Source organism: Drosophila guanche, unplaced genomic scaffold, assembly GCF_900245975.1.
Source record: "Drosophila guanche unplaced genomic scaffold, DGUA_6, whole genome shotgun sequence".
Classification (NCBI taxonomy): Eukaryota; Metazoa; Arthropoda; class Insecta; order Diptera; family Drosophilidae; genus Drosophila; species Drosophila guanche.
The window spans coordinates 128,501-152,048 of record NW_022995755.1 but is presented as its reverse complement, the minus strand read 5'-3'; the positions used below and the strand labels follow the sequence as shown (position 1 = coordinate 152,048).

The following is a 23,548-nucleotide window of genomic DNA, read 5'->3' as shown; positions in this document are numbered from 1 at the left end:
GGACCTGGGACCTGGGACCTGGGACTGTGACTTGGAGCTGCGGCCATCAAGCGGAGTCCATAGAACACGACAGACAACTGTAATCCGCGCCATTGTACACAATGCTGGAATTGAGGATGATTGCTCGCGGGTCCGTTTTCGGGCTGTCAGTGAGCCTTTCAAAATCAATTCTAATCGATTTAGGACACTTTGACAGCGTTTATTGGCAGCATGCGCGTGGCCGCTGCGATACCAACAGCACAACACCTTCCTTACCCAAAAAAAAATGTCGCTGTCTCTGGCCAGGATGGCAGACGACCACGACGACCCGGCGAAATGTCAACCACATTTTGGCTTAAACGGCCACAAAGAAGTAAAACAAAAAGCACTACAAAAAGAGAGGGAGAGGCAGAGGGATCGATGCGGAACAGAAACAAGAACAAGGCTTTCGGCAGCATTATCATTATCTCAATGGAAGCTGATTGAAAACAGATAATTAAAATCTTCTAATTAGGCGGCATGTTCACGCACACACGCACACACACACACACACACGGATGCGCTACGGTGTGTGCGTGTGTGTGTGTGTGTGTGTTACCTTAACTACTGTCGGCTGTCAGCGAAAACAAGTTCATAAATCTTGCATCCAACAAACAAATCGTTTTGCAACATGAAAGAACATTACACATAAGAAGGAGCCAGCCAGCCAGCCAGATAGCCAGCCAACAAAAGACCGGCAACAAAATATAAAAAAAAAACAGACTAAACCAAAAAAAAAGAAGTAAACTTTCCCATCTGGGGGACACCGGCTGGTTGTCAACGTGCGGTGGCCAAATTATGGCTGGGAACCTTGTGGGAGCTGCAGCATAGCTGGTGGGCGGCAAAGGGACAGAGTTTTTGCCACTAGAACAGCTTAATCGGGTATGGTTAGAGCTGCATATTTCTGTATTCTAGTTCAGATGGACGCTGCTGCCGCGTCGCCGATATTCTCGTTAAAAGCACTTAACCATCTTCAGAATGTGAAGCGTCACTAGCTTGCTGCGACATAGTTGAAGCGGTAAAGGGAAGGCGAAGCCGAAGGGAAATACAAACAAATATCAAGCTGATAGAAGTGCCTGTATGTGAATTAAGTTAAGCTACATTTTCGCCCCTTTTTTTACTGCAGTCTTATGGGCGTCAATGTTCCTGCCCTAGATGCGGAAAAGCCTTAAGAAGTTGAACAAAAATACAAATAAATGTTTTTGTAAACTATTTTACTGATTAAAGTCCCAGTGCCACGGCCAAGTCAGTCCAAGGCAGTGTAGTAGCTAGATCGGCTGTCCTGCAACCTGAAAATCTTTCAAAAGTGGCGCCCACTTCTGACCGCGCTGCCAATTGTCGCAAACAGCAACAGCAGCGCCACTGGCGGTAATAAATGGAACCTTATTAAGCGATAAAAGTGAACCGATTCAACCGATTCAGATTCGTTGCATACTTTTCTTTGTGCATATGTAAATATAATGTAGAAATCATGTAGAAAAGAAAGCGCCAGATTCAAAAGTCAGATGCCAGTCTATAGAATAAATAAACCTGTGAGATTATAGGTTTATTAATAACTTCCACCAATATTTCTCGTCCATCAAACACAGGCAACATTGCTTATTATTTTCTGATAGATCTGCACACCCTTCAGATACGTCTCTGCATGAAGGAACTCGTCGTGGTCATGGAGGAGCACCGGTGTGTGGTTCATGGGAGAGAAACCCAATGCCGGAATGCCCACCTGACGCAGATATCGACTGTCGGTACCACCAGGAAAGACCTGAAGCTTGATTTTCAGGCCACTAAAAGTACAAAAATAGAAACTCAGAATGCAAAATCCAAAGAAAAACCTACAGTTCGTCTGTGGCATCCTTGAAAGCCACCCAGAAGGGATTTGTATCGTCCGTGGCAGTGGGCGGAATGTGTCCACGCTTCTGCTCGTACTCCAGCTCGATGCCGCCACCAGCTTCGGCAGCCCATTTGTGTAGCTGTAATGTGTGGCTATTAATATATGGAAACTCGCTGAGATAATGGCCCCTACATTGGCATCAAACTCGGGGATCTTAATGTCGAGGGCCAGGCGGCAGTCGAAGAAGGCAGTCATCAGCGGCGGCACCACATTGCCCTGCACTCCACCCTGCACTTGGGTCAGATTTATGGTCGTTACATCGCCAATGGAGAGTTCCGGGCTACTGGCGAGCCTCTGAAATTGTACCTTGCGGAACGCCATCATCCTTTCCAGAATGTAGCTCAACTTTTCGCCGGCAGTGTTTGGCAGCAAAAGCGAACCGTGTCCGGCTGTGCCGCTAATTTGAAAGATCACACCTGAGGGCAGATCCAGATCACTTTGAAGTATGAAAGAATAAACTCTTATCATTCACATACGTCTCACTGTACGTTCGGCGTAGAACACGGGTATCTCGGATGTGGCCGAGGCGATGCCTTCATCTAAGCCGAATCCCACGTTCAGGGCACGGAATTCCTTGGAGTCCACAAAGGGAAGCATGGCCAGTCTTCCGCCCATTTCTTCGTCTGCATTGAAAGTATAATCTCAGATATTTTCTTACAAACTTGATTGATGCTCACCGGCCACAAAGGAGATGTGGATGGTCCGCTTGAACGTCGCGCCACTCCTCTTGAGAGCCCGAATGGCTGCCAGATACTGCATCCCGACGCACTTCATGTCCTGTGCGCCGCGTGCAAAGATGCGACCCTCCTGATCGATCTCCGCACCAAACGGAGGATGAGTCCAGTTCTCAGGGAACACGGGCACCACATCCATATGAGAGTTGAGCAGCACACTGGGCAGCTCCGGCTGCAAGCCCTGCCAGGTGAGGACAACCAAGGGATTCTGCTCATTGGCTGGGTAATAAACTTGAATGGGCAGCTCCAACTGCTTTGCCTGAAGTCTCAGAAACGCGACGCAAGGTTCTGATTGGACACAAATGAGATTAATAAGATATATCATGAGATACCCTACAGCCACGCAAACCATAATTGGGATTGGGATGGACACTGGGAATGCGCAGATACTCGCGAAAGCATTGCAGCTCCTCGTTGGACTCCCAGTCGTTGGCGCTCATCTTTGCTTGTTGCTCAAAGGTTCAGCTTAAACTGAGCAAAAGAGGCTAAGATCTACACACACTGAAGCTTATCTAAGATTATCTGCAGACAGACAAGCTATCTTGGAGCAATTTGATCGTAAATTAAGGCATGTGGGTGAGGTTACAATACTTTTATTATCCAGCCACTAGTCTATACACAATCACACTCCACATTCGCTACATTGCTGATGATCTTCTGGTAAATTTGCACACCCCTCAAGTAGGTGTCCGCTCGCAGGAATTCGTCGTGATCGTGCAGGAGAACGGGTGTATTGTTCATCGGTGAGAAACCCAATGCCGGGATGCCCACCTGGCGCAGATATCTCGAGTCGGTGCCGCCAGTGAAGATTTGCGGCTTGATGGAAAGTCCTCTGGAGTGGGTAAGGAATAAACATTTAGCAAGAGCACTCCCTGGATCTGTAACTTCTACTCACAGATTGTCCGTGGCACCTTTGAATGCCACCCAAAAGCGATTGCTCTGATCGATGGGTGTGGGCAGCACTCGAGGCTGCTTCTGCTCGTAGGTCAGCTCAATGCCGCCACCAGCCTCGGCACACCATTTTTGAAGCTTTAAAAAACACCACAATTACATTATAAATGCAGTAACTGGGCTGAAGGTAAAGCATGACTTACAGTCGCCTCAAACTCCTCGTGATCCACGTCTAAAGCCAGACGACAGTCGAAGCAGACCATCAGCAGCGGTGGCACCACATTGCTCTGCACTCCGCCCTCCACTTTGGTCAGGTTTATGGTCGTCACATCGCCAATGCAGAGCTCGGGATTGTTCTCCAGTCGCTGGACCTGCACCTTGCGATACGCCATCATCTTCCCGACAATGTAGTTCAACTTTTCACCCGCTGTGTTGGGCAGCAGCAGGGATCCGTGGCCTGAGGTGCCACTGATGTGGAAGTAGACACCTTTGAAGGCAGAATGTTAGTACCAGAAAGTGAATCATGGAATTGTTTGGGCTTACGCCAAACACTGCGCTCCGCATAGAAGACAGGATACTCTGCGGTGGGCGATGCCAGACCCTCATCCAGTCCAAAGCCCACATTCAGGGCACGGAAATCATCTGTGTGCACGAACGGACGCATTCCCAGCTTGCCTCCCATTTCCTCATCTGAGTGGGAGATATTCTAATATTTAGATCTCTGTCTGTACACATGTACATTGAACTCTCACCTGCGACAAAGGAGATGTGAATGGTTCGCTTGAACGTCGCGCCACTCCTCTTGAGAGCCCGAATGGCTGCCAGATACTGCATCCCCACGCACTTCATGTCCTGTGTGCCGCGTGCAAAGATGCGACCCTCCTGATCGATATCCGCACCAAACGGAGGATGAGTCCAGTTCTCAGGGAACACGGGCACCACATCCATATGAGAGTTAAGCAGCACACTGGGCAGCTCCGGCTGTAGACCTTGCCAGGTGAGGACTACCACGGGGTTCTGCTCATTCACTGGATAGTACACCCTGATCGGTAGCTCCAACTGCTTGGCCTGACGCTTGAGAAACTCCAAGCATGGTTCTGTGGAAGCAACATTCATAGCGTTGCAGATACACAGAGTAGGGTGTGGCAGGTTCACTCACCGTAGTTTGGATTCGGATGAACACTGGGAATGCGCAGATACTCCCGAAAGAACTGAATCTCCTCGTCAGTTTCCCACTTGCTGGCAGACATTTTCTACGTTTAACTTCTAGCAATTTAATTTAAATTCCACACCATTCGAGAGCTCGGACACTAGTGACTGGAACAAGACACTAGATAGTGTCAACGAGCGATATGGAAGCCAAGCCACTGGCGGAGGCAGATAATTTTTTGTAATTTAAAATGTGGAACGAGAATTGTTGTGGTTGTGTCAAACATAACATGTTTAAGTAAATGCCACAAGGGGGCAGGTACAGTGGGCACTCGTTGAGGTGAACCATCATCTTTTACTCGTTTAAAGTAGTGTCCAAATTGCCCTTTGCCACTTGAGATCAACTATTAATTAATAATTTTTTAATGAATTTCAGCTGTAGTCTGTTTTTACTGTGGGCCATTTTCTATCTCTCGACTGTTATCGGATCAAATAAATGTATTTGTTTTGACTTCAGCTCGGTCACTATCTGTTTTGATCAGCTGTTTCTGCACTGCTTCAACACTACCTAAGTTGTGGAACTGCTTCACCACTACCACAGCGATTGAACTGCTTCAGCGCCACCTACGGCATTGAACTGCTTCGACACCAGCAACGAAAATCAACTGCTTACACACCACCAAACTCATTGAACTGCTTTCTCAACGTTCAAATTCAAAATATACTGCATTTATTCATTAAATTTACGATTATTTCATACATTTTGGCATGTAAACAAAACTTATGGATTCACTAGAGGACTTATATGCAAAGAATACCACATCACGATCAGTTCCTTAGGCCTTGCGCTCGAACAGCACGGGGAAGGGCTTGTCCTGCGGGGCCTGCAGCCAGTTATCCTCCGAATACTTCACATTATTCTCAGTCTCGATCACGTGGAACGTGTAGGCATGGCGGCTCTTCTGTGAACGATTCTGTTCGCTCTTGTGCACCACATTGCCGTGGATGAGGATGCAGGTGCCTGGAAAATAAAAGAAGATCATTAACATGGGAACTTGTTGGAAACTTTTGGTCCTCCAACTCACCTTTGCTGACTTGAATGGGTGCAAAGCTGGACTGCGGATAGATTGGAGCAGCACGATCGTAGACCATCAGCTCGGTGGCATTGGTGTCGGGATTGCGCATATAGCGCCGATGAACGCCGCTCTTGTGGGAGCCCTTGATGAACTGCAGGCAACCGTTGTGCAGCGTGCAATCTTCGAGCGCCATCCAGAAGCCCACCGCAGAGTTGGGCTCTGTGTGCAGATACCAGGAGTCCTGATGGGGAATCACCTCGCCCCCGATGCCGGGATTCTTGTAAATGTACATGCTCTGGCACACGGCCGGGCGATTGTAGTTCAACTGCCAACAGATCTCCCGCACGCGGTTGCTGAATGTGATCGAATTGAAGGTGGGATGCTCCACGTGCAGAGCGTGTCCCACTTTGTTCAGCGCAATCATGGGGTCCACCAGCAGCTGCCCCTCCTCACCGACAGCTCCCTTCTCGAAGAAGTAGCGCACCTTGTCGCCCGAATCCATGAAGTACAGCTCCTTGCTGTGTGCATCCTCGGCCTTGATGGTGCTGAAGATCTTCCGATTTGTTTGTGGGGCATCCAGGCACAAGGTCCGTCCAGCCTGGTACAGGGAGTCCACCTCCTCTCCGGTGAGAAAGTCCTCGATGACAACGTAGCCATTCTCGTTCAGCTGTAACCGGATGAGAGGCATAAATTGGTCATTATTTGGCATGGAATACACCCATGAAAGCGGGCGAAGGTCTCTCTATTCATAATCTCTGTCCCGACTCTTATCGCCTGCGCCGTCTCGTCTGGCCCGGTCTGTTCGAGTAGGTCCGGTAATGGGAACTTGGGATGTTATCTATATGACTGATTGACCGACTGTGTAACGGGCACGCGCACGTTCCCCTGCCCCCTGTCGACTTCTCCACCTATCGAATGGCAAAACTATGTATAAATGCTCTTTGTTCTCGTTGTTTCATTGTCTGATCTTTCAGCGTTTGCTAATTAACAAATTCTAATGCATGTCAAAATGTTAATGCTGTCCGACATAACTAGTGGACGGCAGTTCGTGCTCATTCATTGAAATCAGTCAACGTAAAATGGCAATTCTCACATGTTTGTGCCTCCCTTCAAACAAATGGGGTAAAATGGGCCATCTAACCGCTTCAATTGTCAGCCAAATTGTATTTGATGAGCAGAGAATTGGGAAATTTATGTGTATATTTCCATCAGCTTCTCAATAAATCATTGTTTGGCAGAAGGGTAAACAAATTTCGGTTTGGTAAACACATTTGAAAGACATATATCATTTTCCTGGTGGGTGCGCTCTCTTTCTTCCTCACAATTTTGGCTCTTTCGCCGAGTGGGGTTAAATTAAATAAATTTAAATTGCTTGAAAACGAAAAACGAGAGTATAAATAGTCGCCGTGACTCAAACAGAAGACGAACAAACGAACGAACAGAGGAACGAACACACCTGCGCTGATCAAAGCTGACAGTGGGCATAGATCTTGTCCATCAGCTGTCCACCGTTTGACGAATTGCAGGAGCATCAAGTCAGTTATTCTGGAGTAGATGGCTTTAGCAACAGCTACTTATGTTATCAAATGCTCAACCAGCAGCTTCTGTAATCTTTATGTTTGACATTCATTACGACAAGTGCAAGCGAGCATTTGGACACACTCTGTTTGCGCAGTGCGAGACGGTTTATACATATGTACATACATAAATACATACATATGAATGTAAATATGTATAGTGTTTGTTAAACTAGAACCTGCCTGAGGGGCTACTTTGCAATTGAAAGCTTTGATGAACTAGAACTTGTCTGGGCACTAGAATATTCAATTCCAGTGCTGATTAAGAATTGCCACACGTTTTGTGCTCAATTTAATATTCGCTTCCATCAAAATGTTTACCGTCGAAACCAGTTTGTCAGCAAACTATTCCAAACCATAATTAAGCCCCATTTGAACAGATATATTATTACCATAGACTCCGTCAATCCGATCAAGAACTCGGCTGGAAATCAAAGATAGCACTCTGGTTCATTTGAGACATGGAAAACCGTTTCCTCAATTGGTTTCATCAGCAGCCGCTGCTGCCTTTGAGAATCATTCGCTTTGTCTGTTCTTTGGTCCAACAAAAGAATGCTTTTCCGCAGTTGAATTTTCCACCGAATGAGTCGACTCAACGAAATGTTTATGATTCTGATGGATGTAAATAACACGATGACACTCGGGCCAGATCTCAGCCAGGATAATTATAATGGGTATGACTAACTACTAAAGTTCCCACATGCTGACGTTTGAAGCCATCGCGTCTTTCAATAAATAAATCGATGCTTGCCATTAGCCCACCAAAATAGACTCACACAATCGGGAAGACCGATCGAATATGAGTTCTTAAAGGCGGAAAATACTTAGTACTTGACCCACCTCGTCCAACAATTTGCTGTGCATCTTGTTTGCGTGTATGTGTGTGTCGATTAATCAATGGGTTTTACTTTTATTTTCAACTGAAAGATCGCACAACTTTCAAACTCTTGTTTTCTTTCAATCGATCAACAATGGATGATCTATAAACGGAACGAGCAACGGTTTGCACTGTTTCACGGTTCGCGGGTCTTTAAAAACTGAACTGTAGAGAAATTCTCGAAAAATGCTCGGAAATATCAAGCAGAGCAGGCTGTATGCCGTGTAGGAAAGATGAGGGGAGAGGAGGACAGGGGCGGACGAGCGAGCGAGCTCCCACGCGGCGCGCCGTTGGCTGTTTAACCGTTACATATTCTAAGCATATGCTTATCTCTCTCATTCTCGCTGTGTCTGTTCTCTCTTATTCTCTCTACTTATACCCTAGCAGAGGCTGTTTTAGTTTCAACTTGATGTTTGCAGAGACCCAGCATTGTGCTGTATCAATATACATACATATTTATGTATGTATTTATAAACAACTCTAAAGAAAATAATTGTACGATTATAAGCAATAGGTTCAATATCAATTGTGTTGTTTTTTTTCCAAATCAATGTGACTCGATCGATTTATAAGGGTATTAATATCTTCGCCGCCCACAGCTTACTCTACTCTCTCTGTTCTTTCCTCTCTGCGTTTGGCTGTGGCTCTCTCTGTTATATAACAGAGCTAATGCTTTTGTTGTGCTGTTAGACTGCATAAACTGTTAATGCTTCTGTTGCGCTGTCCCGCTTCTGTTGCAGTTTGCTAGATGTTTCTTCATGAACCTTAATGTGTTTTACAGTACGTTTGTGGGCGTAGACAGAAAGCAAAACGGAAAACTACAGGCCACTGTAAAACACGCGTACGCGTGTGAGCGAGTGAGCGGCGGCGCAGCAACCGAGCCGAGCCCTGCTTTAGGCATCAACTTTGAATAAATCAACTAAATTGTTCTGGGTGCTTCTTTAATTCCCAGATTTAATATTATTTTTGCTCAATCTTTCGCTTGATTCGGGTTTCCGTCAAATAATATGAATTTCAGTGCTCTTTTCTGTGTGACACGTGTGTCGGGTGTGATCATACACTGGAGAGGCATAATTTGGCTTCTGAAATGTAAGCATAAGCGAAAACTGAAGCTTAAAATTGATCAGGCTCCCTTTAGAGCTACATGTTAAAGCTTTAGCGGAATGGCTGTCACGTAAATATTTTCCATGCATCTCCAGTCACTGCAAATACCAAAATATTAGTACGCAGTTTTCAATGTTATGTTAACAAAAGCACAAGTGCCACTTTTTGACTTCATGTCGCCTCCACCCACCCAATCACCCACATGTGGTGGCCCCCCCAACAAGCGACGAGTGCAAGTGCAGCCAGCTAGAGCAAATGCCATAAAGAGTCGCCCAATGGAAATGGCAAAATGATAAATAAGCGTGGAGGAGAGGAGATTTATAGCAATAGGCGAAAACGAATGGCATGCGGCTCACAGTGGCTAATACGGCCACTGGTACTGCAGCAAAGGCTGGGTTTGCATTCGCATTTATTACAGCTTTACAGAAGATTAATTACACGAGCCGGGGCCATAAATACTCGTACTCCTCAGGCAAAGCACACAGAACTCTGGGAGCATTATTTGCAAATGCAAAGCATAAAACTAACTGCATGTGGTAAAAATTCAAATGAGAAACCATTGCACAGACAGCAGTGGATGTTCAGTACCATCAGTCTTGGCATCAGCCTCAGCTTCTGCCTCTCAGCATCGGCGGCATTAGGCGTCGTCTGACCTTGAATTGGTAAAGAAGTGGTAGAGGAGGAGGAGGAGGTGTGGTGTCAGCACCTGAACAATAAAGTCGTAAACCATGTGCAGCCAAGAGGTTCCACAGCAGCTTCTCCCACGAACCAGTCCGTGGCAGCTGGCCCAAGGTCATCTCTGGGTACTTCTTGTCTCTAGCGCGAGACTAATTAAATTAATTAAAATTTAAGGCACGCGATTGGCCTGACAAACAACAAACTGATAACAAATTCAGCATTATTCATTGTATTTTTTGTGGTAGAAGTTGAATGTTATTTTCGACACTGCTGATGACTCTTGGGCCTGATTAGAATGTGCTTTGTCAGTGCGTCAGCCGATCATAAATTAAGTCAAGTTTCCTTTCTAATCGTCATACTCTAGCGAGAGGTATCATCGTTATGTTCAGAAGATGATCGAAAGAGCCAAAATGAATCATTTTAAACATTTTGTAAATAACATGGGAATATTTGAATATTTTTAAGGTTTTAAATGAAATTGTGGCCTTCTGAAAGGTCTTACAAAAGTCCATGCAGAGTTATAGAGTCTTTTCGAACTATAGAGTACTTCCAGTTTCGTTATACCAACAGGAAAGCTTTCTTTTCATGTTTATTTTTTCGAATAGGATGTTTGCTACATGATTTAAAAGCATCTTGCTTTTGTTTGATTTGTTTTGTTTCCACTTTTTAGGACAGGCCCCCCTCTGATTTTTTTATTGCGCGAGTGTGCCGATTGGCGCTTGACCTTAGATTGAGCACTTTGGCAAACAATACTGAAAGTTATTGCACCTTGAATATATGGACATTTACTTGAAATTAAAATGCATGATGCAAGTGAGAGGAAACGACAGCGAGGCAGGAAATGGTAATATAATCGAATTATCGATCATGCCGAGACACAACAACTTTCGCTTACATAAAGAGGATGGGGTGACTATTCTTACGCTTATCTCTGATCTGTCATGCAGTCAAATATCGGGCGAAGTTTAAGAGAAAAGCAAATCCATTGCCAAGTCCACCTCCAACTGTCAGGTATAAATCAGGGCTCTGCCATTATAAAAGCCACACCAAAGAAATTCGCATAACAAAGGCAAATTACGCTCAGACTTCATCTTGGCTGGATTTTGTTTTTTGGATGTTTTCGTGCATAATTTTCGGATCAATCAACTCGAAGAGCGGCACTGACGGACAGCGAAAAGCGTAGCATTTGAATGCGGCTTAAAGTCATAAATCTAATGGCCCGGAGTGCGGCGATGCAAATGCGAAAGTGGCCAGAAGAAGACCGGATCGGTTCGACTAACCGGCTGACCGGGCAACCAAATGTGGTAGCTCCATGTTTGAATTATTAATGTTTATTCGTGTCGGAGTTGGTGTTTGGTGTTCGCTGTATACCCAATGTCAGTTGAGAAATTAAAAACTAATTTGATGGCAATTCAAATTACGCACATTGAGGCAGTCCCAGACGCAGTCGCCGGCGCAGTTCCCCCAGATTGGGGACGGCCGTACCTCAATTTCGTTTTGGGCTTACGAAGAGCGGCATAGGGAGAGGAGGAGTAAAGTGACTGGGTTGGGTTTGCAGGGAGTTTGGTTATGAAAGCGTTTCATAAAAGAAATATGACTTTTTGTGGCTCTGCCCGGTGTGTCTTCAAAGTGAAAGAAGCAAAGAGAAGCAAAGAGACCTGAAGCATGATGACTGTCAGTAATATATACGAAATGTGCGTTTTTTCTTCGTTTCTGTATTTTTCAGCATTTCCCTTATAATTATGTAGTACATAAATGTGTACATATGTATGCCCCATGTTGAACAACCGATCACGTTCACAGTTGTAACAGCTGGAACGATTTAGCAGAAATCTGTTGAAACCAAATTTAAATTTTGGCAAAAATCATAACGCGAAAAAAACATTCGCTTGTGTTATAAAAATCATCAACATATCGTTATTGATTCATCGTTGCCTTTGTTGCTGTACAAAAGGGAGATTATAAGCCAAACATTTTGTATGGCATATGGCCAAACAAAGGGTACAAAGAACCCAAATAGCTTCCCAAGGCCCCGAGCGGGGGCAAGAACAAAAGGATGCCCAAACCTACGCAGACGAGACATCGACTCTAGCCCTGCCTTGACTCAGTGAATACACTCATATTCAATGTCGCGGCTTGAGCCAGGAAATTATCATAATTATAATTGAAGCTTTAATTGAATTATGCAAGCAACGAGCCAACGGTTAACAAGCCGGCAGCAACAACAGTACAAGCGCCAGTCCGAAGTCTGACCTTTGTGCGCTCCCTTTGGACGGGAAAGTTTCGGATGTACAGCAGCCGGGGGCCAACACGAGCAGCTAAAACCCAAACCCAAACCAAAACCAAAACCAAACCAAAGCAAATCTCAGAAACCGACCCCCAGCTGTGAACTTGGCCGCGGATCACGAATTGCCAATCTTACTTTCTTTCACCTTCCATCAAAGCTGCCCATCCGAGCATTTATCCATCCCCATCCATCATGGGAAATTAAGAGCGATCCAATGCGCGATTATCTAATCCAGTAAAGTGACTATAGCGGGCATTATCGAAAGTGCAGGGCTCCCAGGGCAATGCGAAATACAAGAGTGTGTGTCTGCTTGTGATTGGGCTTATTTAAACCCATGAGTGGTCATTGCATTGAATTGTATGCACAGGGAATACGAAAAATAAAGCGTTCAAGTTGTGGCTATTGATTACTCAATCATTAACTATCGCGGCAAAAATCGCAACAAATAAAAAGAAGAAATTGATACACATTTTGAACATCTTTTACTTATATAAATAAACATATAGTGTGATTAAAATGATGGAAAATGGGTGGCAAATGCATACAAATGCTTCGACACTATCTACGAAAAATCATTGTAAGTAGATTAATTAAAAGGTAACATAATCGACAGTAAATACAGTACTGTGTATTCCCCACTTTGGTGCCACCTCAACTCTATCTCCCATTGTGGCATAATTTGACAAAAATAAATTGCATTAGCAGCGAAACAAGTTCAAAACGCAGAATAACATTTGAATACAACAGCAAAAACCCCAAAAAAAAATTCGCAAAAATACAAAATAAAACGGCAAAACAAGCGACAACAAGAGATTTGACAAAAGATGTGCCAAAAAATGAATACATATATATTTCGCGTTACCAAAAAGGTGCCGGCCCAAAGACGTTTGAAGTTGCTAGATGAGGCTGTGTGACTGTGATAATTATTGCCGACGCTGATGAGACGGGTTAAAGCCACAACAATACCAACAACGCCACTAAATATCACAGAGACTACAGCACAAATCACACCAGAAAACATACACGAAAAAAAAGCACTCCAACATCAGCTTAAACAACAACTTCTACACTTACAACAACTACAGCGACAGCAACAACAACCACTCTAACAAACACTCAGTTGTAATTACAACAATGAAAACAGAAAACCAGACTCCAACAAAGCTAGCGTCGCAGTCCGCGCTTCACCAACGTCAGCTTCGCAGTTTCAACAACAACAACAACGAGCCGCATTCAGCAGCAGCAGCAGCAGAAGCTTCGGGACAGCGCGGTGGCTGAAAGTTTTTCAACTCTTTGGTCGGACCCCACAGCGCAGACGCAGCGTCGTTGTCGTTCAGTGCGGTTTTGGAGTTCGTTGCGTCTGGTCGAGATCCCCCCAACAGCAGGAACCATCGATCCCATCGATCGCTTATAGAGTTGTTGCACTGTGCGATCCGTTCCGATCCGAGTTCGAGTTCGAGTTGAAGTGTGTGTGTCGCGAATGCTAGAGGCCTACCTCCGTCTCAGAGTGTTTTTTGGTGGTGTGCTGTGCTTTAGCAAGGATTAACACACTGCAATCCCTCTGCAAATCAATTGAAACCAAATCGGGCCTTAGCCCAGATAACACTCACACAGAAGAGCTAAACACTCACACATGTACAATCAATTAGCCATGCTGGCAATGAAGGATAAACCTTGGCTGGTGCTATTTGGCCTATTGGCCGCATTAAGCTGTAAGTACCCCGGGCAATGATTTATAAGTGCCATTGTGATGCAAATTGAGGCAGATCGAGCTGCAGACGTAGACGAAGCGGCTCTACGTCCGTAGAGACAGAAACTAGATTAGTGGCCACTATTTATGGCCAGAGGGCGGCCCGGACAATGAGCCCACAGCAAATACACAGCTCAATGACACGCCGAATTTCTGTGTGTCCGTCTGTCCGTCTGGCTGTCCGTCTATCCGCATCATAGATGTGTGTATGCATCATCTTTTGTGAGTGTAAAGTGAGCCAACTGAATATTCAACAGCTTTTATGATCTGCGCTGACCGTTGAACTGGCCAACTGACTGACTGAATGACCAACTCCAATTGTCTCTTTCTGACTGACTGGCCAACTTGCTGGCCGACTGGCACTGGCACTGGCCGACCGACTGCATTAGCATTTCCATCACAGATTAGCATAAATTTCAGTGCCTGTCTGTTTCCTTGATACCATTTCGGAGACCTCCAGGCAGGCAGGCAGACAGGCAGGCGACGGGCAGTCAGGCAATCGAGCGGTGGGAAAGCCGTTCTGCTCCGCGAAAGTAGGTCTGTAGGTTGAGGATTCGTGGTGCGAATCAGCTAGGTACTGGTGGATACTCTTTTGGATGCTGAATATGCATTTGCATTTTCATTTGCATCTGCATCTTTATCTATTGGTTTGGCAATACGAGTGGCTACCAGTGATTGCCGATTGCCAATTGCCAATTGCCCCCAACCAGTTGGCCAACAGTTGAGTTGACGACTACGTACCTACCTGCCTGGCCTGGCCTGGCCTGGCTTGGCCTGGTGGCTGGCTGCCTAATGGCTCTGTCTAACTTTAGCCCGATCATCATTAATAAGACACACCAGCGCTTGCCACTGATTGCACAGAGTTTCTGTTTGGTGCTTGGCTTTATTTAACTTTTAATTACACCTTTGGCATTTTGCCAAAGTCTCTCTCCTACGCCTCGCCACCTCGCTACCTCACCGATCACCGATCATTGATTTCTGGCACATTTTGTGGTACAAAGCGGAAATTGTCTGGGCAGAGATTCATTCTACTGGCAAACAGGAAAGACTCGTCCATGTCTGCGCAATATTTGGAGCACCAACAGCCATGGCCACATGAAAAGTGAACCAAAACCCAATCGGGTTGTGTCAAAAAAAACAAAAATAAAAGAGAAAAACCAAAAATAAAACATATAAACTGCAGGCCATGGCGACCAAACCATTTGATGGCTGTTAAAAAGCCAAACGTGTTTATGGCCCATGCAAAAACCAAATCACAACAACAGCGCAAATATTGTAATAAAATAAAAATAAATTGAATTTGAACAACAACAAGCATAGATTGTGAAGGTGAAGTGGAAGTGGAAGTGGGAGTGGGAGTGGGAACACACACATGCCGGGGGGTCCGCCATTAGTGTCGGCTTAGAACCATTCATCTCCCCCAAAAGAAACACAAAGCAGAATTATGTTGTGTAGTTCCCATTAGGGCACGCATCACATCACAAAGTTTTGGATTGTTTTCAAAGTTTATTTCCCGTAAATCCGCTAATCCGCAACTTCCTCTAGCCAAACAAGCAAAGAACAAAGAGAACCCGAATCAGATATGTATTTTCAGCTGATTCAGAAATCAAATCGAAAGATTTCATTTTGTTTTATTTTTAATTCTTTGTTGATTTTTGTTTTCTGGGATTTTATGAGCATTTGTTTGCCTGCCTAGAGCCCCTCAGTGCTGGCTCTTGATATGTAAATCGTATGCGAATAATTAAGTGGCCGCTAAGTGGCGATGGAGATTTCAATTCACTTCATTTCATTCCATTTCGTGGCTATATCGTTAGTTATTTATTAATTAGTGACTCAGCCCAGAGTTTGTTGCCTAAGTCTTTTGTTGTGGCTCGGCTGTAAGTCTCACTATATTTTCGTGGTGCTTCCCAGGCCTGCCCAGCCCCAGCGATGCCGCGTATCCGTATTACGGCACGAAGATCGGAGCTCTGACACGTCTGCACCATGGCGTTTCCGGCGACGTCTATGCCGTGGACTCGCGCACGATTTTCATCAAGAAATTCAGCTACGACGGCGAGGCCCCGGCCGCCTACTTCTACGTGGGCAACACGGCCCGGCCCAGCAACGAGGGTGCCACCCGGCTGCGGGACGAACGTGGGGGCACAGCCTCCCTGACGCGTCGCTACCGGAACAAAGACATTACCCTGTCGCTGCCCGAGGGCAAGACGCTGCGCGACATCAAGTGGTTCTCCGTGTGGTGCGACGAGTTTGCGGTGAACTTCGGGGATGTGACCATACCAGCCAGTCTGGATTTTCCAAGGCCACAGAAAATTAGCGCATTGCGCGGCGTCCACGGCGTGTCCTCCGAGAACATTGTGATCGTGGATGCCCAAACCCTGCTGGTGCCCAACTTTAGCTACGATGGCGAGGCGCCAGGTGGGTAGAGCCTCTGCCTGTCAAACTCTTTAACCTTTCATTTTAATTTCTATATAGATGCCAAGTTCTGGGTGGGTCGGGGACAGCGTCCCACGCCCGAGGGCCTGCGCATACCCGACGAGAACGGCAAGGAGAATCCGCTGCGTCGCTACGAGCGCAAGACCATCGTGCTGACCCTGCCCGAGGACCTGACCATCTTCGACATCGGGCACTTTGGTGTGTGGTGTGAGGCCTTCACCGTCGACTTTGGCCACGTCCGCCTGCCGGAGGGCCTCAATGTGCCGCCATCGCTGAAGATGCTCGGCATCAGTCCACAGGTAAAGAAGCCGATCAGTCTCATTCTCAGCGAACTGAAGCGCTGACTGACCGTCGAATGAGTCGAGTGAATCGAGTGAATCGACGAACCGAACGAGGGGAGGCCAATGTGTGAAAAGCTATTTAAACCATCGTATTTATTCTACTTTATTCGGTCGTGTATGCGAATATTTATCAAATCGAATGCCGCGGCAGTCGCCTGGCCAATTCCTAGACTCTAAGCTTGCATTTCTTTATACGAGAAGATGGATGGATGGAGGGTGTGGCAGAGGAGGGAGAGAATCCAGCCGCACATTCTATTATATATCTAATATATCTAATACATATATATAAATATGTACTTGTAATACTCACTTGTGCTTGTTATTTGTGTTTTGTTGAGTCTTGAGTCAACTTTTGCTTGTTCCGCTGCGTGCGAACTTTGTTTTTGGGAGCGTCTTATACAAAATGAAATATGTGTGGGACACTGACCCCCCCTCCCCACCGACAATTCCTCCACAACTTTCCCACAACCCACACACACACACACACACACTGGACATACACACCCACACATAGACACACATGCACAGTCCATTCCCCCCAATCCTATCCGATTTCCACTACTAACTTATCTCCCTGCTAAATCCAAACAAACAAAAAAAAACATTTTTCATTTTGTAAAAAACCATTCCAAAAAGCAAAAATATTTCGAATACAGCAAAACAAAAGAACAAACATTTTTGGGTATGCTCAAAATTATGACTTTGGCAACTCCCCTCTCCTCTGTCCACACACGCACACACTCACACCCACACACACACACACACACACTACCACCCAAATCACAGCCCCGAACCCCGAAGCCCGAACTCCCATTCCTAAAGCGAATTCTCCCTAAACCAATTCTCTTCCAGTCGAAACTCAACTGCGAGGTGCTCTACGACGATCTGGCCTTTGAGGTGCGCTGGGCCGTGGCCGGGGAGAGCATTGTGGTGCAATTGGTTGCCAAATTGGGTAAGTCATCGGGGATTAGTGTTAATTAATGCGGAAACATTCCCCCACCAACCACTTACCACTGCGTTGACATTCAACCAAGTGTGAAAACGATTCGAGTTTAGCAGTTTAACAGAAGAGTGTGCTAATTTTTTATGCTTTTTTGATTGCTACACTCAAGAAAATTAATGGATGTGTGCGCTCTAATTTGTGGGAATTTTATGGGGAATATCAAGAGAAATATTTCAATGATTAAAGTAACAGAATTAAACGGACAAACAACGTTAAAATGTTCCACAAAATGAACAAAAATATTTTTGTGAGTGCAGCGTAAACAATGAACTGAAACCAGAGGCGTGATCGATCCACAGCGGCCCACACCCTTGGCCTGACCTATCCCAGGCGAGGCGGCGACAAGCCTTCGGCTCCATGCGAATTGCACCTCGCATCGGCTACTGTTGATTTATGATGCTTTGACATTTTCTCAAGTACAGTTAATACTCGCAAAGGAGAGACAGAAACATACATGCACAGACAAAAGACGGACAAACGGACGGACGGGGCAACAATGAAATCCAGTTAGCATCCAAATTGACCGATCAGCATCCACGGCGACGGCATCCACCCAGCGATCGGCAGAATAACAAGTCGCGAATTATGACGACTGGTTTTATTGCGCAACTGCGAGTGTGGTGTGTGCAGATGGATGGATACATGAATGGAATGGGATGGATGAATGTGGCAGGAGGCAGGGGCAGTCGCAGTGGCAGCGATTTACTGGTTGCATCTGCAAGCTGCAAGGCATGGGCATCGGGCAGCGAGCATCTCCATAGTTATAGTTATAGTTACAATCATTAGTTGCATCTCCATCTAGGAGCCAGCTGCCACTGGTCTTGGTCTTGGCTGAGCAATTTACAACCGCTAAGAATGCCGGCAGGAATTTTCACCTGGAAAAATGCCCGCCCAACCGGTTGAGTGGCCAGCAGAGAATTGGGTCAAGCAACTTTCGTTGATTGCCATTTCCACCGTAGAATACAAATCAATCCAGAGCAGCCCCACCCAGTCCCGATTTGCCGCCAGTCCCTCACCTCACCCCCGAGTGCTTCTCATTGTGATTGCTCCTCCACAGAACCGAACAACTACATGTCCTTCGGCATCTCGCCGAACAAGAACATCAGCCAGATGATCGGCGCCGATGCCGTTGTCGCCTGGGTGGATCCGCAGACGGGCAACGGCTTCGCGCAGGATTACTTCCTGGAGGGCAAGGCCCAGTGCTCCGGCAGCCGTGGCGCCTGTCCCGACACCAAGATCATGGAGAAAACCAACTCCATTCGACTGCTGAATGCCGCCATGGTCAATGGCTACTCGATTGTCACCTATCAGCGCTCGCTGGCGGCCACCGATCGGCTGGATCTGCCCATTTCCGTCACGGATGCCGAGTCCGTCGTTTGGGCCATTGGACCGCTGAACGACTACAAAGAAGTCTCCTTCCACACGTTCTACAACAAGCATCTGCATCAGATCGAGTTCGGTCGCCAGCCCAAGTGGAACTGTCCCCTGCCCGAGGGCGCCAAGCCGGGCAGCAGCTCCGCCGAGCAGGAGGACGTCACTCTGCCGACACAGAGCTCCACCGGCGGCAAGGGCTATCCACCAGCCGGACACCCCAATCTCGAGCCTGAGGAGGAGTTCTACGAGAACCGTGCAGAGGCTCTGCATCGCCAGCCACCTCAGCGACGCCAGGAGACGGGCATCATCACCCAGCGACGCCCGGTGCCCACACCCAAGCCAGTGAACAGCAACGGCGCCTGGGACATTCCGCCCATTCAGTGCCACGAGCCAGAGGATGGCGTCTTCTATGCACAAATGGGACCCACCGGCGGCAAGCATGGCTATCCAGCCATCACTGGTGAGGGTTGCTATCAGCTTAACTCTAATTTTTATGGCTAATTTCTGTCTATCTTTGGTTTAGGCCACGTTGGCTGGGGCATTTCCTGGTACATCAATGGCCTGCTTATACCCGAGATCCATGTGGTGCGCGGCAAGACCTACACCTTTGTGGTGGAGGGTGGCAACAATCCCGACATACCAGCCAAGTATCATCCATTCTACATAAGCGACGATCCAGTCGGTGGCTACGAGCACAAGCGCGAGGAGGAGAAGAAGGTGAGACCCGAGTTTGGAGAGCAATTCCTGATGTGATTTGGAAATTAATTTGCAGGCTGTTCGCATATTTGCTGGAGTTCATCGCTCGCGTTCGGGTCAGGTGACGCCCACGGGCGTGGGTCGCCTGTGCAACTGGACACCGGATGTGGAGGGACCGCCGGCGGATGACTATCAATCCTTTGGGGCCTACCAGCGCACCCTCACGCTCAAGTGCGACGCTGGGGAGCCGGGCGTGATCAGCTGGAAGCCGGACAGAAACACGCCGGACACCGTGTACTATCACTGCTTCACGCATCGCTATCTGGGCTGGAAGATACACGTGCACGACTCGTGCGAGCAGGGCGATGTGGGTGGCCAGGGGGCAGCCTCCGAGCAGCACGAGATCCGTGTGCCCGCTGCGGCGTTCGCGTCCGCGGCCGAGCCGGCGCCCGTCCACGAGGACTATGCCGCCGAGTCGTCGATCCGACACGAAACCCAGGTCAGCCCCAACGATAATTTTTTATTGAAGCACCAAACCGATTTGATTAAGAACCACAATATGAACGGAACACCGCCTAAACTGAGCTTTGAAATAACGAAATCTTCGGAAATAACCAAACTGATTTCAGATGGCATCCGCGCTGCTGAGGCTCTCGAGGAGAGCCTTCTGAGGAACTCACACCCAAACGCAAACCCCAATCCCAAACATAACGAAGTGAGCTCGGGCCCCCATCTGCCGAACCATCAACCGATAACCATCAACGGCTCTCGATTACCCCAACTGGCCACCGTCCGGCCCGAGATACTGCTCGGCGAAACCCATTCTCACCAATCATCTGCATCCGCATCCGCATCCGCATCTGCATCTGCATCTCCCTCATCGTTGTCGTTGCCTTTGCCTGCTCATCCGAAACTTCCCATCTTTGCCACTGGCCCACATCTCATTCACAATTCCCATTTGCACTTGCACCGCCTGCACCATCCGCAGCAGCATGTCCCCCACCCGCCCTCGATTATAAGCCCCCATCTGCACCCGCATCCACTGCATCATCACAATCTAACCAGTAACCTTCCAGCGCTCGCGCAGAAAACCATCAGCCTGTCCGAGTACCTGCGTCCGCCGCAGAATGCGCCGCTCTTCCATCCGGTAAAGCTGCCCGGCCGCCGGCCCTATCCCGGTCCCATCAAGAAGGTGCCAGCATCCCGGCCCATCCTGCCGCAGCAGCATCCCCATCCGCATGCTCATCCGTCAGGGATTCTCCAACAGTCGTCGCTGATTGTCCAACACTATCGCAAGCCCGTGCCCAGTCTGCTGAAGCCGTTTGTCAAGGAGAAGCCCTTCCCCCTGCAGCCCATAGCAGCATCGGTGCTGCTGCTTGGCCAGCCCACAGAGCTGGGATCAGCTGGCCAGCGGAAATCAGAGCACGGGGAACGCTCCAAGCCGAAGCCAAAGCCAAAGCCGGTCATCCCCGTGCCCTACACGGACCACGAACCGCAGGCATCCCTGCAGAGCAATGCCTACTTCAATCTGCACTCGAAGCCGGAACAGAAGCCCGCTTCGACAGCTACGCCCAGCACCACCACCACGAGCATCGTCAAGCGACCGCTGCAGAAGGAGCCGTCGCCCCAGGAGATTGCCAACATGCGACCGGCCGTCAATCAGGGCTTCAAGCCCGACACCGTGATTGTGGAGAGCGGCTTCCGGCCGATCATGCGCACAGATGGCAGCGGTGTTCAACTACCGCCAGAGCTGATCGAACAGGTGGCACACCGGCGCGAGGATCCGGGCACCGAGATCGACGAGGTCATGGAAACGGACACGCTCTTCCTGGTCGCCCAGCAGGGAGGCAGCGAGACGCAGAGCTTCGAGCCGATGTTCATACCCTCGCCCCTGGACAGCATCAATGCCTCCATACAGATGAAGAAAGCTGTGCCCGAGGCAGACGAGGAGGAGACAGATGAGGAGGAGGAGGCATCAGCACTTCGACTACCTTCGGCGGCAGTGGAGCATGCTCTGCCCTCAGCCGCCCAGCTTCGCAAACCCACTTTGGGGGAGTTGTTCGGTGAGGAAGATCTAGACGATGATATGGAGGAGAAACTCAATGACGAGGAGCAGGAGGAGCAGCCGGTTCTGCCAGCCAAGAAATCATCTACGGCAGCTTTCACTCCATCGAGCACCACGCCAGCGATTGCCATCCCTGAGCAAGAGCCAGAGCATGAGCTCTTCGACGATGGCATGGCCAGCCTGTTCGGTCCAGACTCGCAGGAGGAAGAGATCTATGCGGATGAGCTGGAGCCGGAGGATAAGCTGGCAGCAGCCGCAGAGCGCATTGACACCTACTACCTGCCGCCGGACAACCGAAAGATTCCGCACGCCGGCTTGCCCAGCGGGGCGCTGTACACCTTTGATGGCAAGAGCGTGGTGGATGGCTCCCTGGTGCTGCCGCCCAAGCTGGATGCACGGGACAATGGCCTCTTGAGGCACTCGCACTACGGGCTTACGCCTCTGGAGCAGCTGATACGGACAACGCCGCAGTTTGGTGCATTCCACGGCGAGCTGCCGGAGGAATTCCAATCCACACAGAGTCCTGTGCGGCCTGGTGCACAGCCCGTGACGGAGTACTCCAATCCGGTGCCATTCAGCCGCACCACAGCCTCCGTTTATCCCAGTAGCAGCAGCAGCACCAGCAGCACCTCCAGCAGCAGCAGCAGCAGCAGCACTACCGGAAGTGGAAGCACAATCTTTACGCACTCATCGCCATCGACATCGTCATCACCATCATCCTCATCATCATTGAGACCCATTTCCACCAAGCTGCACCTAATCACGTCCGAGAGCAGCAGCAGCAGCAGCAGCAGAGGGCACAGCACGTAGGGCATGCAATAGTGAAATTCAGAAATTAGCATAAAGTTGCGAGCAGTTAACCATTTGTTGGGGCTTACCTATGCATAAATAACATTTAAACCTGTGTACTAGCCAGTAGTTTTCTTTTCTTATGTGTTTAATTAACATGATGCTCTTAATTTTAAACGAAACGCATGAATTTTTATTAGCTAAGCTAAACGATATGTTTAAACCGCATTTTAGTCGTTGTGAAATAAAACAAAGAAGGAATTACATCGTTTGAAGTGAATCAATTGAAGAGCAGTTGCTGGTACTCAACTTTTAGATGCAATTGATAGAAAACTATTTAGCAATAGCCGCCAGTACACTTTTCCTTCCAACTTCACGATTTCATTTTGTAAACAAACACAAAACAGTGTGGCCAGAGAGCATGCACTTTGGTCTACTTTGGTCACACCGGTCACAGAGCGAAATATTTAGCACTTTCTGTAGCAATAATATTTTGCATGCCTGAGTACTGGGCTTTATTGTCATATTTTTAATATATGTTTGCAGCCATATCGATACCTGTAGCATACCTAGCATCTTGTAAAGTGTGCTGACCTGCCGTACATACATATGTACATATATACATACATTTTATACCGCACACATTGTATATCTAACAGGATTTATGCATTGGCCCGGTTTATATAAAACCTTATTTCCTACAAAATTCAATAAAACAGACCATTACATTAATAAACATTATAAAAAATTGATTCTTCAACTGGACTAAATTAATGTTTCAGTGTTAAAATGCCTTGCAAGCTAGTAATATCAAA

At 47.6% G+C, this 23,548-nt stretch overlaps 4 protein-coding genes across 4 annotated transcripts in view; 1 reads left to right on the top strand and 3 right to left on the bottom strand.

The window, feature by feature from the left end:
- Nucleotides 1–1,586: 1,586 nt before the first annotated feature.
- On the bottom strand, nucleotides 1,587–3,102 carry LOC117589786 (aminoacylase-1-like). The gene is made up of 6 exons (XM_034281984.1): nucleotides 2,993–3,102; nucleotides 2,587–2,931; nucleotides 2,386–2,532; nucleotides 2,042–2,325; nucleotides 1,855–1,988; nucleotides 1,587–1,802 (listed from the first exon to the last, which is right to left on the bottom strand). The coding sequence occupies exons 1-6, from the start codon at nucleotides 3,081–3,083 to the stop codon at nucleotides 1,598–1,600; spliced, it is 1,206 nt and encodes a 401-aa protein (XP_034137875.1). The 5' UTR covers nucleotides 3,084–3,102; the 3' UTR covers nucleotides 1,587–1,597.
- Nucleotides 3,103–3,220: 118 nt separating this feature from the next.
- Nucleotides 3,221–4,926, bottom strand: LOC117589687 (aminoacylase-1). The gene is made up of 6 exons (XM_034281843.1): nucleotides 4,694–4,926; nucleotides 4,287–4,631; nucleotides 4,078–4,224; nucleotides 3,738–4,021; nucleotides 3,539–3,672; nucleotides 3,221–3,475 (listed from the first exon to the last, which is right to left on the bottom strand). Exons 1-6 carry the CDS (start codon nucleotides 4,782–4,784, stop codon nucleotides 3,256–3,258), a joined length of 1,221 nt encoding a protein of 406 aa, XP_034137734.1. The 5' UTR covers nucleotides 4,785–4,926; the 3' UTR covers nucleotides 3,221–3,255.
- Nucleotides 4,927–5,390: 464 nt separating this feature from the next.
- LOC117589688 (phytanoyl-CoA dioxygenase domain-containing protein 1 homolog) lies at nucleotides 5,391–8,378 on the bottom strand. The gene is made up of 3 exons (XM_034281844.1): nucleotides 8,177–8,378; nucleotides 5,769–6,426; nucleotides 5,391–5,704 (listed from the first exon to the last, which is right to left on the bottom strand). Exons 1-3 carry the CDS (start codon nucleotides 8,198–8,200, stop codon nucleotides 5,520–5,522), a joined length of 867 nt encoding a protein of 288 aa, XP_034137735.1. The 5' UTR covers nucleotides 8,201–8,378; the 3' UTR covers nucleotides 5,391–5,519.
- Nucleotides 8,379–13,592: 5,214 nt separating this feature from the next.
- The window catches only part of LOC117589662 (protein Skeletor, isoforms B/C), a 30,191-nt gene continuing 20,235 nt past the window's right edge, over nucleotides 13,593–23,548 (top strand). Inside the window, exons 1-7 of the mRNA XM_034281798.1 lie at nucleotides 13,593–13,994; nucleotides 15,944–16,447; nucleotides 16,505–16,764; nucleotides 17,659–17,758; nucleotides 18,867–19,643; nucleotides 19,707–19,900; nucleotides 19,956–22,570. Of these exons, the coding sequence (XP_034137689.1) occupies nucleotides 13,916–13,994; nucleotides 15,944–16,447; nucleotides 16,505–16,764; nucleotides 17,659–17,758; nucleotides 18,867–19,643; nucleotides 19,707–19,900; nucleotides 19,956–22,570 (4,529 nt within the window). The 5' untranslated portion in view covers nucleotides 13,593–13,915. The remainder of the gene's footprint in view (nucleotides 13,995–15,943; nucleotides 16,448–16,504; nucleotides 16,765–17,658; nucleotides 17,759–18,866; nucleotides 19,644–19,706; nucleotides 19,901–19,955; nucleotides 22,571–23,548) is intronic.